This window comes from Ascaphus truei, chromosome 7 (assembly GCF_040206685.1).
Source record: "Ascaphus truei isolate aAscTru1 chromosome 7, aAscTru1.hap1, whole genome shotgun sequence".
In the NCBI taxonomy this organism is placed as follows: domain Eukaryota; kingdom Metazoa; phylum Chordata; class Amphibia; order Anura; family Ascaphidae; genus Ascaphus; species Ascaphus truei.
The window spans coordinates 22061276-22076086 of record NC_134489.1 but is presented as its reverse complement, the minus strand read 5'-3'; the positions used below and the strand labels follow the sequence as shown (position 1 = coordinate 22076086).

General features: G+C 47.0%; 1 protein-coding gene across 2 annotated transcripts in view; it reads right to left on the bottom strand.

Annotated features, from left to right (window-relative positions):
* Positions 1-1229: 1229 nt before the first annotated feature.
* Positions 1230-14811, bottom strand: part of LOC142498794 (putative methyltransferase DDB_G0268948) — a 142123-nt gene continuing 128541 nt past the window's right edge. For both annotated transcript variants that reach the window (XM_075607255.1, XM_075607254.1), the window contains 3 exons: positions 11823-11923; positions 2754-2891; positions 1230-1484 (listed from right to left, as the gene is read on the bottom strand). In XM_075607255.1, the coding sequence (XP_075463370.1) occupies positions 1397-1484; positions 2754-2891; positions 11823-11923 (327 nt within the window). In that variant the 3' untranslated portion in view covers positions 1230-1396. The remainder of the gene's footprint in view (positions 1485-2753; positions 2892-11822; positions 11924-14811) is intronic.

Below are 14811 nucleotides of genomic sequence, written 5' to 3'. Positions count from 1 at the left end.
CTGCGCCTCACTGGGAGTGAGCATCACTGGGGTGATGTTCGGCGCACCACAGGTGTGTGTGCGTCAGTCAGTGTGTGTGTCAGGCTCTGTGTGTGTCAGTCAGTGTGTCAGTCAGTGTATGTATGTGTGTCAGTGTGTGTGTGTCTCTCTCTGTGTGTTGTGTGTATGTCTCTCTGTCTCTTACCCCCCTCTTTCCTGACTCCTCCCACCCCCGGCAGAGTTGCGGATACGGGGGGGGGGGGGGGGGGCTCTATCTGAGTCTCCTGTGCAGCCCCCTTTCCAACCCCCCGGTGGAGGTACATGGCTGGAGCAGCCCCCACTCTCTCCCCCCGGCGGAGCTGTGGACACGGCTGTATGTCCTGCTGCAGCCAGCAACCCCAGCGGAGGTACAGGGACATGGGGGGGAATGCTCGGTGGCACACTGGTGGACGGGGACAGGCGCACCACTCATGCAGGCGGTGTTTGGTGCATCACTGCCTCTCCAGCCCCCCCCCCTCTCCCCGACGGAGGTCCCAGCCGAAGAGGGGAGGTGGTAGACATGCATCACTCGGTGGGGGCCCGGGCAGCAGCTGTGTGCGAAGCGGGGAGAGAGGCCAGAGCACTGGACACGCTGACTACTCCTTGTGGAAGCTGACAACACTCACGGCCTCTTCTGCCAGGAGTGATGTCACTTCCGTCACAACTGACTTCCGTCTCCAATCAATACACTAACGCCACTAAAGAAGTTTCACTTTAAAAATATATAATTTATTCAGGATGATATTTTTTAAGTCATATACTAAAATGATACATTTTCACTGATAAATTCATGTAACAAAACATGCATACAAGTGAATGGATAAAATGTAATTTATTGTATAGTTTATTCATTTGAATATTTATGGCTATTATTTTCCCCACCGTTCTTTATGCATGGCTGCTTGCATGAAGGATTTTACTGATATGAGAATAGTGGTGGAGAAGGAGGAATAGTCAGTGGTTTCTGCTCATGTAAACAATCAGACTGCAGTATTTTTTTGTTATAGGTAGGGGGATCACAGATGTCGTTTTAAAGAGCTTTGCTCAAGAAAGAATTGAAATAGTTTATCTCCCATATGACACATTTAAAGCCATATGCACCAAGGAGTGCTAACTTTGCAAACCTGTGAATTAAAAAATCTTTAGATACTTCACTGCTTCTAATTTGACTGGGCAACAAGTTGCTTTATATTCTAGTAAATATGACCTGTAGTCGTTAATTTCAATTGTATTTCACTATGATTATTTTAAAGCAGTTTAAAGGCTGACAAACACAGGGGAAGAATTTCGAAGCGCTGGCATTGATCCGCCACAAATGTGTTCAGTAAGTCTCCATCCTCTCACACCGCCAGCTTCACATACTGTACTTCAATCCAACTTATGATTTGCAAGCCAGAACGCAGTAACATGTCATGTGAAACTCCAATGTGACTTGGTGAGAAGATTCTCCCAAAGTGTCACGAAACCTGCAGGGAGGAGAGAAGAGATTGGCGGAGTCCTTCAGTGACAATAATACGGGGTTTATAGTAATACAGTATTAATAACAAAATGCTGGCAAGGCTTTTTCCCAAATTTTCTGTTAGGCGAAGGCCCCGGTAACTCCACTGCAACGCGCGCCCGCTAGATTGGCGGCGCGTGCAGCCGATTCCCCGGTCTGCAGCTCACTGCAGGAAGAGAGATCGGGGGGGGGGGGGGGAGTGACGGGGGCGTGGCCATGATGTCACCCGGCAGGTTTGCCCTCATTGGCTGAACCGCCGGGGGGCGTGGCTTAGCGCTCCGTCGCGAGTCCTGCTCTGTGGCCCCCCCTTGCAGCGGGCCTGGCGCCATTGAGGGGAGGGCTGTCGTCCGTGCAGCGTCCGCCACAGCGGGCGCTGCAGTAGGCAGCAGGGGCAAGGCCTTACCGCGGTATTAATATCTGCCCAGCCAAAGCTGCTGACACTGAGCTGCAGGCCTTCCTGCTCCTTCACTTCCTCCCTGCTTCAGCATGGAGGAAGAGTGCGGCCACTTCAGAACGGGAGGTGAAGAGTTTATCATGCTGCTCACAGACAGAGGTAAGGTGTCCTGGTGCCTGGTCTTCTCAAGTGCCCATTGCTCTTTCGTCCAGCCAGGTTCAGTGAGTACTTGGGCCCCCTTCCAGCCAGCACAGACCCGCCTGCCAGGGCTTTTACTCCACATACAAACCGATCAAGAGAAGTTGTGTCCCCCACCTCCAACCGACCTGATCAATGCGCTGGCATTGCCTATCCTCACTCAACCTGAGACCTAACCAGGGTTCATACTGTCAATTCAGGGGTGCCGTGCCTCCCACTCTGTCAATTCAGGGGTGCCGTGCCTCCCACTCTGCTCCAGCTGCCAATTCAGGGGAAGCCATGTCCCGCGCCACTCTAATGATGATTTACTGGGGGTTGTACCCTTTCCTGCCCCATAATCCCAAAATCTGCTCACACTGCTGTGCTGATGCAAGGATTCGGTGCTATCCGTCGGGCCCTATTTACAACACCGGCTGGCATGGTCCCCCTGCGCTCTCACCTCCCCCCCCCGCATTGCGGGGTTTATCAGCATGAGGGTTACGCCACAGACGGCATTTCTCTCAAGTCTGATCTCATCTCCACTTTAGCCGCATCAGATGTAGTCCTTCAGAATGCGTCCATCTCTATTATCAATAATAAGCAAAGGGCTTGCCAGATTTAATAAACATTGTGCACACTCGTCACATTCTTGTCACATTCTTTTACCTCTTCTCCACTCTTTGCAGGAATTCTGTGGCTCCATCCCTGTCCTGCTTCAGGAATTCCTGGTACATGTAAATTGACTGAATAAATCCCAATACATCTGCTAGAGAACACTGATACATAACTGGTATGTCCGTGATTCTGCAATAGAAAAAATAGGATATACAGTATAAGTGCAGGACCTCAGACAGCTTTTCTGGGGCCCAGGACTAGAATTTAGATGCCTCCCCCTTGTGCTGGAGGCCTTGCAAGACCCCTCCCATCTTACACCTCCAACTCTCTCACCTCTCTCCCTCCCTCTTTAACACCCCCAACTGCCCCTCCTATTATACCCCGACCTCTCTCCCTCCCTCTTTTACACCCCCACTTATCCCCCCTACCTCATACTCTCACATCTCCCCCTCCATCTCATGCTCTCCCTCACACCCCACCCTCTCTCTTACAACCTCACCTCTATCTCTTTCTCTCCACTTACACCCCCTTTCTTGCGAGGGACTGATTCATCTAATTGGAAGGAAGAATACTGATGGTCATGGGCATCTCTAATAATAATAAAAACAATAATAGCCTGTTCTTGTATAGCGCTGCTAGTTTTACGTAGCACATTACAGAGACATTTTGCAGGCACAGGTCCCTGCCCCGTAGAGCTTACAATCTATTTTTTGGTGCCTGAGGTGCAGGGAGATAAAGTGACTTGCCCAAGGTCACAAGGATCCGACACCATGAATTGAACCATGTTCCCCTGCTTTAAACTCAGTGCCAGTCAGGACATACTGCAACCAGGTGGAGGCAAAGACATTGGCACATTCTGTTAGGGGATGCAGATCTATGCAAAATTCTCCAAGATACACCTACTACGTGATGCAGACGTAACAAAAACATCAAAGACAGATTGGTACACAGTCACTTTCGCAAACAACAAGAAAGAACGTGGTTGGGCACTAACCACAGGGGTCCTTCCCCTGCTCAAAATGTAAAGCTTGTCAGTTTATGCCTGTCACAAAACAGTTTTCCAACTCCACCTACACGGAAACCTTTGAAATTAAGGATTTCATTAACTGCCTGTCATACGGTATTATCTACCTTATGACATGTGATTGCTGAAAACGAGGGTATTGGAACATATAGGGAATGTACGTAATGCCACAGACACTCCCATAGCTAGACATGTTATTCAAGATCATAAGGGAGATCCTAAAGTTATGCATTTCTGTGGCATAGAACATGTCCCTAGAGATCCTAGAGGTGGGGATTGGGATAAATGACTCCTACAACAGGAATGTCGTTGGATTTTTTACTCCAAACCCTTTCCCACAAGGACTTAATGAAGGGTTTATCTATTCTCCCTTCCTGTAAATCCAATGCCAACCTCTCGGGATCCAGGTACTTACCTTTTTTCACCTTATCAGATGTTAACTGATTTAAAAGGGATATGTGATATGACACCTATATCAGAGACCAAACAATATTGCAATAAGGACAGACAATTACATCTATATTCAAAGGGATCATATAAGGGTTTCGGGTATACAGTCTTTAATTCCATCTCGATCTGTATTGACCGATAGGGGCAGATCACTTAATGGTTCATTCACTCCTACACCATACATCCATTATTCTGTCTTTTATTACTATTATATATATACCTTTATTAATCACATGATAGATAGGTCACACGTATCTATTAATTATTCACGATTTATTTAGTTTAATACTAATTTAGGATCACATTTTGACCTCCAACTTTTACCTTTACAACGATTCACATTACTTAAGAGGTAGTTAATATTTTTTATAATAATATTTGAATTCACATTGACCAATAGGGGTGGATCACATAGTGGACTAAACACTCCTACACTTGCACACTTCCTCCCCTAAAGGATATGCATTACCCTATACCATAATTCAAACTATATTTGTCCTGAAGGTGATTGGTTAATAATACATCTCCGGATATGTATGTCGGGGGTCTATCCTATATATTTGGTCAATAACATACTGTATCATCTGATATATATGTCTTAGGTATAGGAGGGGGAGAGAAATGAACCCTAAGTGATGCACTCAACTCTACTGGATAAAAATAATAAATTATTTATTGATATAATTATGTGGGGTAAACATAGAAAAAAGTTAAAACCTAAGCGATGTACTAGGGAAATCCTAAATATGGATTTCTCTTGTGATCAAATGGCATAGGTATATACCTTTAAGTAGCCATTCATGCTGGATGTAACTTGCAGTTAAATGTGAACATGTATCACATAGCATTTTCACATAGTTGCACTGTGTATAGATACTGTGTTAAGTCCCTAAAGGGTAATTGCACAAATACACAGTAATCCTGTGGAGCGATGAGATACAATGGTACCAGGTAGCACTAGCTCAGTTGACACTATATAGCTATGCCTGTGTGTTGCACATGGCATTGGTGCCTGCACAGATAAACTCAGTGTAATCCCAGACAGAGGGGAACCCCAGTGATTGTGTGAAAAACTATCTGGGGATAAGCGTTGCTATAAGGTAAGTGTAAGTTGGTTAAGAGCCCTAATGGCCAGTATTGTAGTCCAGCCGGGTGTATGCACAGCCCAGTCTACTTACAGACACCCGATATAATGATATACCGACAGACACTACCTGTTATGTAGAAATAGCTCTGCATCCACTCGTAGTCAGCTCTGACCAGCACAGGATAAATAGACATAATAGTCCATATCATTTGCTAGTGGGATCCACATCTGTGGCCCACATCAAAGTGTAACTGTCAAGTTACTGTTATAGGCCAACCATGAACAAACTCCTGTGAGTCTGTGGTACACCCGACGTCGCTATGACGTCATCCCGACGCGCGTTTCATTCCAAGACAAAGGAACTTCTTCGGGGGTGGGAGGTGCCCTGAATAGGCCGGCTTTTTAAACCCTGCAGTTGCCGTGGTGATATAATGACGTCATCAAGTGGGAGTCTCCTACCCTACCATACAATGTCAAACGGCCCGTTATGCTTGGATGCTATGCAGTGGCCTAATACCAGGGAATCCTCCTACTGTATGTTACAAACAAAGTGAGTCTTAAAATAAAACTATATAATATACGCCCAATGACCAGTGTTGTTATTGAACTGAAGACATGTGTAACTCCATATGTTTTAGGTCCCACATCCAATACTTATCTGGATATTTTGCCCTACATAACATTAGCATTAATTTAATATTCTACACCATATTAGGCGTCTCTAATATCAAGATACATTAGAAGTTCAAAATGAAATTAAATCCACTCCATTTTGGTCCAATCGGATCACAGACTTTGACCCCACCCTGATTATCCGGCTGAAAGTTACGCCCCCTCCACTAGGAGAGTATAAAAGATACAAGGGAGATCAGGGACATTTAACTCCTCCCCCTGAAGACGCGCGGTGTACGCGTGAAACGTTCGTCGGGTTACGTGAGACGTCACCCATGTGCCGTCATCAGAAGTGGCAACATCTCCCTGCTCAGGAGAACTAATAGGCTTGTATCTGAGGTTTCCCCTGCTCTTCACATGAGATCTGCTGTGATCAAATCTCCCACACACCTACTGTATGCTGACATTGTGCAAGTGATTCATGTCTTGGTTATCTCTTGATTGGAGTCTCTAAGTACCAACTTGGCTTATTCTTCTTGGTTTGATACTGATACAACACAGTTACTTCTTATCACCAGAATAAGCTAATAGACACATAATAGGATCATCAGAGAATAATTGTACCATTGATATGTTTCCACTTTTCGGCGCTGTAACAGGGGACTTATCCCTGTTCAGTAATGTGTCTTTAATCCAGCAGTGTGGTGGTTAACCTCTTGTAGTTAATTACTAAACACCACCTGCCTGAATTAGATGGCTTAGAAAGCCTGTCTTTTGAAACAGGAAGTGAGAACTCTTTAGCTGACACCTGAGCTGAACTTGGAGACACACTTGTTTTGAGCTCTGCCAAAGTTAGCAGAGCTGCTTTCAAGACACAAGGCCCAAATAAGACTTCTAAAACCTGGATGCTGATTTTCTGTGCACGCTCAGTGCGGTTCCAGGAGAGCAGAGAAGCTTACTTTACAGCTGATAAACAGATAAGACTTTCATTATTAAGAGACTGCTTATATCTGCTTATTTTCATACTATGTTTGGAACTGGGGAGAAATGCTTGACTAGGGAGATGTGAATTGGTTGCATAGTGTTTTCACTAGAATTACTCCCAAGTGAATGGAAGCTTTGTTCCCCCCCCTATGTTTGGATAATTTTCCTGATGAAAAGGAACAGGCACAATAAAGCCTATTATAATTTCACATTATAAAGCCTCCTAATTGTGTACCTCTGTGAACGTCCGTCCACAGGTGCATTAGCCCTTGAATGGAATTTATGACGAAGATATATGGTGTTTGCGTATCTACCTTTTGAAAGAATATATATACCACTGTGTACACCTATTAGGTGTTGTGACGCATCAATGATTTGTGTGCACTAATTTCCTTCTGAGGTATTGGGTATACAGCGGTTAATGTGATTGAAAAGTATATCACGATACAGATATACATTGGGGATATTCATACTTATATACTCTAATGTAAATTATTCGGGCAACCTTTTATGCCACATACAGTATTATCAGTAGTTTGCCAGCCCTGAGCAGATACTATTAGAGTGATATTTGATGTCAGTCTGGTTAGGCTCCATACTAATCCATGACCAACAGGTGTGGATACAGCCTACTGCATACCACTTATTATGGGAATTTTACTATGTTATATATGTGTTTTTAATATTGTGATTATGAAATAAAACTTTATTATTTTTACTGATCTTGCCGGTTCTCAAAGGGTCAATAGACTGATTTACAGCAATAATCGGTTAGACTGAATACAGTCTCTATACTATTATCCAGCAATGAGTGCTTGAAATAGGGGATATCTTTTCTGATCTGTCTTAGATCAACTATCTAATAAGCATTACCTTGTCCCCAAAGCACCTGCTATAATTGATTGTATACACATTACTAGATATATATGGTGGAAGCGGTCTCATTTCTCTATCTTCTGCCTTGTATTGTTGCCTAGTGCATTCTACTACCTGTCTTGTTCTCTTAGTACCTTTTGACCTCGGCTTGTACCTGGACCTCCGTTTTCTCTGATCCTTGACCTCGTCTTGCATCTGGACTTCCATCGTCTATACTCCTGGATCCCGGCTAAGCACCACGACCATTCTACTACTCCAACCCTTGACCATGGCGAGTGTCACAATTATTCTAGTTTCTCCAACCCTGACACGGCTACACGACTACAACTCTGCACTCCAGACTCAATGTCGTGGTTGTTGGTCGGTGTATATTAACATCTCCGTCCAGATTGTGGCGAGCACCCGTTAAAATATTATAGACATTTTCTGCCAGCCTCTTTTTTAGGGGCCTACCAGTCCTCCCATCATATTGTAGCCCGCATGGGCATTCTAGCAGGTATATAGTGAATATACTTCTGCAATTAATAAAATACTCTATCTCAAATATTTTACCTGTGATGTTAGATTTGAAATTCTTGCATTTCACACTATATTTACATGCAATACAATTGGAACATGTATAGTACCCTTTCAGGTCATTTAACACATATTGTTCTTGTCTTTTATAGCACTAATAGGACAGCTAGGGGCCAAGTTCAATTTTAAATGATGTGCCCTTTTAAAGATAATCTGAGGACATTCAGGTAATATTGAACTAAGTTTCTTATCTCCCCGAAATATATCCCAGTGTTTATTAAATACTTGTGTAATTTTCAGAGCCACTGTATTATATTGTGTGATAAATGGGACTAAATTTGCTCCATCCATCCCATTTTTAGCTTTGTTCTTACTTTTCATGCTTATGAGTTCCTCTCTATTTTTCTCACTGACTATTTTAATGGGTTTAGATATACAGGTTTTGCTATAGTCTCTATCTCTAAATTTGTTTTTCAGATCAATTGACTGTTTCACAAAATTATGTTCCTGCGAGCAATTTCTTTTTACTCTAAGGCTGAGTCCCCACTGGCGCTGAGCTCGCTATGCACTTGGCGCTTAGCGCGCTTACCTCTGTGAATCCTCCCGTTCATGCTTGCGCTTTGCGTGGGTGCTCATGCGTGTGCACGCACGTTCTCCCAAGCTTTGTGCTTGAGGAGACACTGGAGAGATACTTTCAGGCTCAGAGCAGGGTCACATGACCCTGCTCTGACCAATGGGAAGAGAGAGGGCGTGTTCTAATGCCCTGTCACTACTGTAAACACAAACATGGGATTTCTAGCTGAGAGAAGTGGAAGGGGGGGGGGGAATGGACTGGTGTGGTGTGGGGGGGCAAACAGACTGGTGTGGTGTGGGTGGGGGGGGAAAAACAGACTGGTGGGGTGTGGGGGGGGCAAAACAGACTGGTGTTGGGGGGGGGGGCAAAACAGACTGGTGTGTGTGTGGGGGGGCAAAATGGAGTGGTGTGGTGTAGGGGGCAAAATGGAGTGGTGGGGTGTGGGGGGGCAAAACGGACTGGTGTGGTGTAGGGACAAAATGGACTGGTGTGGTGCAGGGGTGGGGGCAAAACGGACTGGTGTGGTGTGGGTGGGGCAAAACAGACTAGTGTGGTGTGGGGGGGGGGGCAAAACGGACTGGTGTGGGGGGGTAAACAAAGTGGTGTGGGGGGGCAAACAAAGTGGTGTGGGGGGGCAAACGAAGTGAGGGAGAAAGGAGAGAGGTGGGGGAGAAAGGAGAGAGGTGGGGGAGAAAGGAGAGAGGTGGGGGAGAAAGGAGAGAGGTGGGGGAGAAAGGAGAGAGGTGGGGGAGAAAGGAGAGATGGGGGAGAAAGGAGAGATGGGGGAGAAAGGAGAGAGGGAAGGGAGAGCAAGGGGGGAGGGAAACGAGAGGAGGGAAGGGGGAGAGAGGGGGGAAGGGGGAGAGAGATAGCAATGGGGGGGAGAGAGAGAGCAATGGGGGAGGGAGAGAGGAGGGAAGGGGGGTAGAGAGAAAATGGACAGACACACACACACACACAGCCCCTGTGTGGTGTGGTGTGGGGGGGCAAACGAAGTGAGGGAGAAAGGAGAGAGGTGGGGGAGAAAGGAGAGAGGTGGGGGAGAAAGGAGAGAGGTGGGGGAGAAAGGAGAGAGGTGGGGGAGAAAGGAGAGATGGGGGAGAAAGGAGAGATGGGGGAGAAAGGAGAGTAGGGGGAGAAAGGAGAGAAGGGGGGGAGAAAGGAGAGAGGGAAGGGAGAGCAAGGGGGGAGGGAAACGAGAGGAGGGAAGGGGGAGAGAGGGGGGAAGGGGGAGAGAGATAGCAATGGGGGGGAGAGAGAGAGCAATGGGGGAGGGAGAGAGGAGGGAAGGGGGTAGAGAGAAAATGGACAGACACACACACACACACAGCCCCTATTCAGCCAATGACAGGCCCCCTCCCCTAATAGCCACGCCCCCCGCTCCTGCTCTAAAAAGTTGCAGGACAGCCTATCGCTCATGCTTGGAGAGCTGGTGACATCACCGCTCTCAAGCATGAGCGAGCTCAGCGGCAGCATGGACTCAGCCTTAGAAATTGTACCTGTGGGATATTTTCTATCCACCAGGCTAATGATGGCTTGATGCCAAAAAATAAGTGTTCGCATCAACTGTATTGTAGAATGTCTTTGTTTCTATAGCTCCCTTTTCTACAAATAGATGAAGGTATAAAAAATCTATTGCAACTTTTTTACTGTTAAATGTAAATTAGAGATTCCAATTATTGGTATTAAGATAATCCTTAAATATAGCAAGATCTTCCTCACTGCCCCTCCAGACACATAGCACGTCATCAATGTAGCGTTTCCATTGCACCAGGTTCACAAAATGGTCCGTGGGCCCAGTTGTAATCCTCCTTCCACATCCCCATAAAGATACCGACATAGCTTGGTGTGAACCTGGTTTCAAGGCCATGCCACATGTCTGGAGAAAGAACTTACTATCATAACAAAAGTAGTTGTGGGTCAGTATGTATCTAATGCCTTCTAATAAAAATATTTTCAAATTGTCCTTTATGTTACTATCCTGATCCAATACTCTTAATCGCTTTAACACCTAGATCATGTTAACTACTGTATATAAAGAGGTGACGTCACACGTGACCCAGATGAAATCATCTTGTAGTGGAGTGATTTGATCATATTCAAGACATGCGTCGTGTCTCTGAGATATGACGGTAATTTAATTACATAATTTTGAAGAATATGTCTATAAATTGGGAGAAATTAGATGTATCCATTCTTTAACAGACCATATGTTATCCATACACAGGTTTACCAATATAGGCAATACATGTTTGCCATTTAAACTGTAGGCTAACCCCAATAACCACTGTACTATATATAGGTCTTAGGACAGTGGTTCCTGGAGCTGAACTATAGCTCTTTAAGGGCTATACCTACAATTGTGGCACACACATTATCCCTAGTATTTTTTGTGTTTGTTCACTTAGTATATTCATGTCTGTTTATGTCCCATTTATTCTAAGTACATACTAAATAAAGGTTATATTTTAATTCAGTCACTATTCAGTGAACAGAGTGCTACAGTAGTTTAAAAGGGCTCCTGTTCTTGTCTTGGCAAGTTTCTGTACAGTATCAACCATTAGCCCCAGCCACCTGTTCACCACTATCTGACTGTTGCAACAGTTATTCCTTCCCTTCCCCCATTCCCCCAATTAACTAACAGGAGACTTTGATCTCAGACCCTTTATCTTCCCGAGAGAAGAGCAAAAAAAGCAATGACATTAAGGGAATATCACAAAGGACACTAGAGGGCTGGCACTTGTGACTTTCCCTCAGTGTCAAAGCCGCCACCAGAAATATCAACTTTAGGTGGATGGCGTTCCTTTTTAATTACATTACCCAACTTTTCATCATGTTGAATATGGACAATTTGGGCTCTGAGGGACTAACTACATCCTTCATCCTTCCCAATAATACCCTGGGCATTGTATATCAACAAGCTGGCCGTTATACATTTTCATTGTATTAATTTGAGACAGAATGATCCAATTTGGTTTTCTGATATAATGTTCTTACCTCTGTTTGTCTGCAAATGGCACAGCCTCAAATAACTCTCGGTACTGGTTCTTCATGATGTCATTGGATTTATCTCGATATTTTAAAAGAACGTTAATGGTCTGTAAAGTGAGAGTGCCCAAGTAAGTGACATTGAATACACTCCCAATAATGAATGCAGGCAGAAGGGACCAGGGTGATGAAAGGCGGTGCTCTAATTCCAGGCAGCCAGTGCTACTTGGTAAGATTATGCTTACAAAGTAATGAGACAGTCATTGGAGATGGTATTATCATTATGAACCACTAGTATCAGTGTACTATAGGTATTGCTGAAATGCAACATAATTAATACTCCAAAATCTATTGAGTGCCATACTGCGTTATTTCAAAGTGATAAGAGGAAGTTTGATAGTAACCAGGAGTCTGGAATTGAGAGTACTTTCAATAAATAAAAGAAGTGAGTGTGAGGGGGAGAAGAGAAGTGAGGGGGGAGAGAAATAGGTGAGGGGAAAGAGAGAGGTGAGGGGTGGAGAGAGAGGGGTGAGGGTAGGGGGGAATCAAGTTTAGGGTGGGAGCGAAGTGAGGGAGTGGGGGGAGCGAGATGAGGGAGGTGAGGAGGGGAAGAGGGAGGTGAGGGGTGGAGAAGAGAGGTGAGGATGGAGAAGAGAGAGGTGAAGGAGAAGAGAGAGGTGAGGGGGGAAAGAAAGGTGACGGGGGGAGAAGAGAGGTGAGGGGGATGAAGAGAGGCTAGGGGGGAAGAAGAGAGTTGAGGGTGGGAGAAGAAAGAATGGGGAGAGAATAGAGAAGTTGTGGGAGAGAGATTAGGGGGAGGAGAGAGAATTGAGGGGGGAAGGGAGAGGTGAGGGGGGAGAAGAGATTGGTGAGTGGGGAGAAGAGAGAGGTGAGGGGGGAGAATAGAGGTGAGGGGGGAGAAGAGTTGTGTTGAGGGGGGAGAAGATAGTGGTGAGGGGGGGAGAAGAGAGAGAGGTGAGTGATGAGAAGAGAGAGGTGAGGTGGGAGAAGAGAGAGGTGAGGGGAGAGAAGAGAATGTTGAGGGGGGAGAAGAGGTGAGGGTAGGGGTGGAGCAAGTTAAGAGGGTGAGGGGGTGGATAAGAGAGATGAGGAAGGAGAAGCGATAAGTGAAGGAGGAATAGAGAGAGGTGAGGGAGGAGAATAGAAAGGCAAGGTGGAGAATAGAGAGGTGAGGGGGGAGAAGAGATGTGAGGGGGGAGGAGATGTGAGGGGGGAGGAGAGAGGTGAGGGGGAAAAAGAGGGGTTGAGGGTGGAAAGGGAGGTTAGAGGTGAAGAAGAGAGGTGAGAGGGAGAAGAGAGAGGTGAGGGGGAGAGAAGAGAGGTGAGGGGGGGGAGAAGAGAGAGGTGAGGGGGGGGGAGAAGAGAGAGGTGAGGGGGAAAAAGAGGGGTTGAGGGTGGAAAGGGAGGTTAGAGGTGAAGAAGAGAGGTGAGAGGGAGAAGAGAGAGGTGAGGGGGAGAGAAGAGAGGTGAGGGGGGGGAGAAGAGAGAGGTGAAGGGGGAGAAGAGAGCGGTGGGGGGGAGAAGAGAGGTGATGGGGTGGAGAAGAGAGAGGTGAGGGGGGTGAAGAGAAGTGAGGGGGGAAGAGAGGTGAGGGGGAAGAAGAGATGTGAGGGGGAAGAAGAGATGTGAGGGGGAGAAGAGAGAGGTGAGGGGGAGAAGAGAGAGGTTAGGGGGAAAAGAGAGAGGTGAGGGGGAGAAGAGAGAGGTGAGGGGGAGAAGAGAGAGGTGAAGTGGAGAAGAGAGAGGTGAGGGGGAGAGAGATGAGGGGGAGGAGAGAGGTGAGGGGGGAAGGGAGAGGTTGGGGGGAAGGGAGAGGTTAGGGGGGAGAAGAGAGGTGGGGGGAGAATAGTGGTGAGGAGGGAGAATAGTGGTGAGGAGGGTGGAAAAGAGAGTGTTGTGGGGTGAGAAGAGAGTGTTGAGAGGGGGAGAAGAGAGAAAGGTGAGGGGGAAGAAGACAGGTGAGGGGAGAAAAGAGTGTTGACGGGGAGGGAAGAGGTGTTGTGGGGGGAGAAGAGTGGTGAGGGGGAAAAAAGAGAGGTGAGGGGGAGAAGAGAGGTGAAGGGGGAGAGAAATAGGTGAGGGGGAGAGAAATAGGTGAGGGGGAGAGAGAGAAGTGACGGGTGGAGAGAGAGGCAAGGGGGGAAAAGAGGGGTGAGGGTAGGGGGGAGCAAGTTGACGGGGGGAGCAAGGTGAGGGGGTGTGGGGAGCGAGGTGAGGGGATGGATGTGGGAGGTGAGGGGGGAAGAGGGAGGTGAAGGGTGGAGAAGAGAGATGAGGAAGGAGAAGAGAGAGGTGAGGGAGGTGAAGAGAGAGGTGATGGGGGAGATGAGGGCAGAGGGGGGAAAATAGAGAGGCGAGGGGGAGGAGAGAGAGGTGGAGAGGGGAAGAAGAGAGAGGTGAGGGGGGGGGAGAATAGAGAGGTGAGGGGGGGAGAATAGAGAGGTGAGGGGGGAGAAGAGAGTGGTGAGTGGGGAGAAGAGAGGTGAAAGGGGAGAAGAGAGAGGTGAGGGGGGAAGAGAGAGGTGAGGGGGGAGAGAGGTGAGGGGGAGAAGAGAGGTGAGGGGGAAAGAAATGTGAGGGGGGAGAGAGGTGAGGGGGAGAAGAGAGCTGGGGGGGAAGAGAGGTGAGGGGGAGAAGAGAGAGGTGAGAGGGAGACGAGAGAGGTGAAGGAGAAAATAGAGAGATGAGGGGGGAAAGAAAGAGGTGATGGGGGGAGAAGAGAGGTGATGGGGAGAAGAGAGGTGAGGGGTGGAGAAGAGAGGTGAGGGTGGGGATAATAAAGAATGAGGGAGAATAGAGAGGTGGGGGGAAAGAGATGAGGGGGAGGAGAGAGGGGCGCAGGGGCAAGGTAGAGGTGAGGGGAGGAGAAGAGAGGTGAGGGGGAAAAGACAGAGGTTATGGGGGGAAGAGAGAGGTGATGGGGAAAGAGAATTGAGGGAGAATAAGAGAGAAGTAAGGGTGTTAGAAGAGAGTGGTG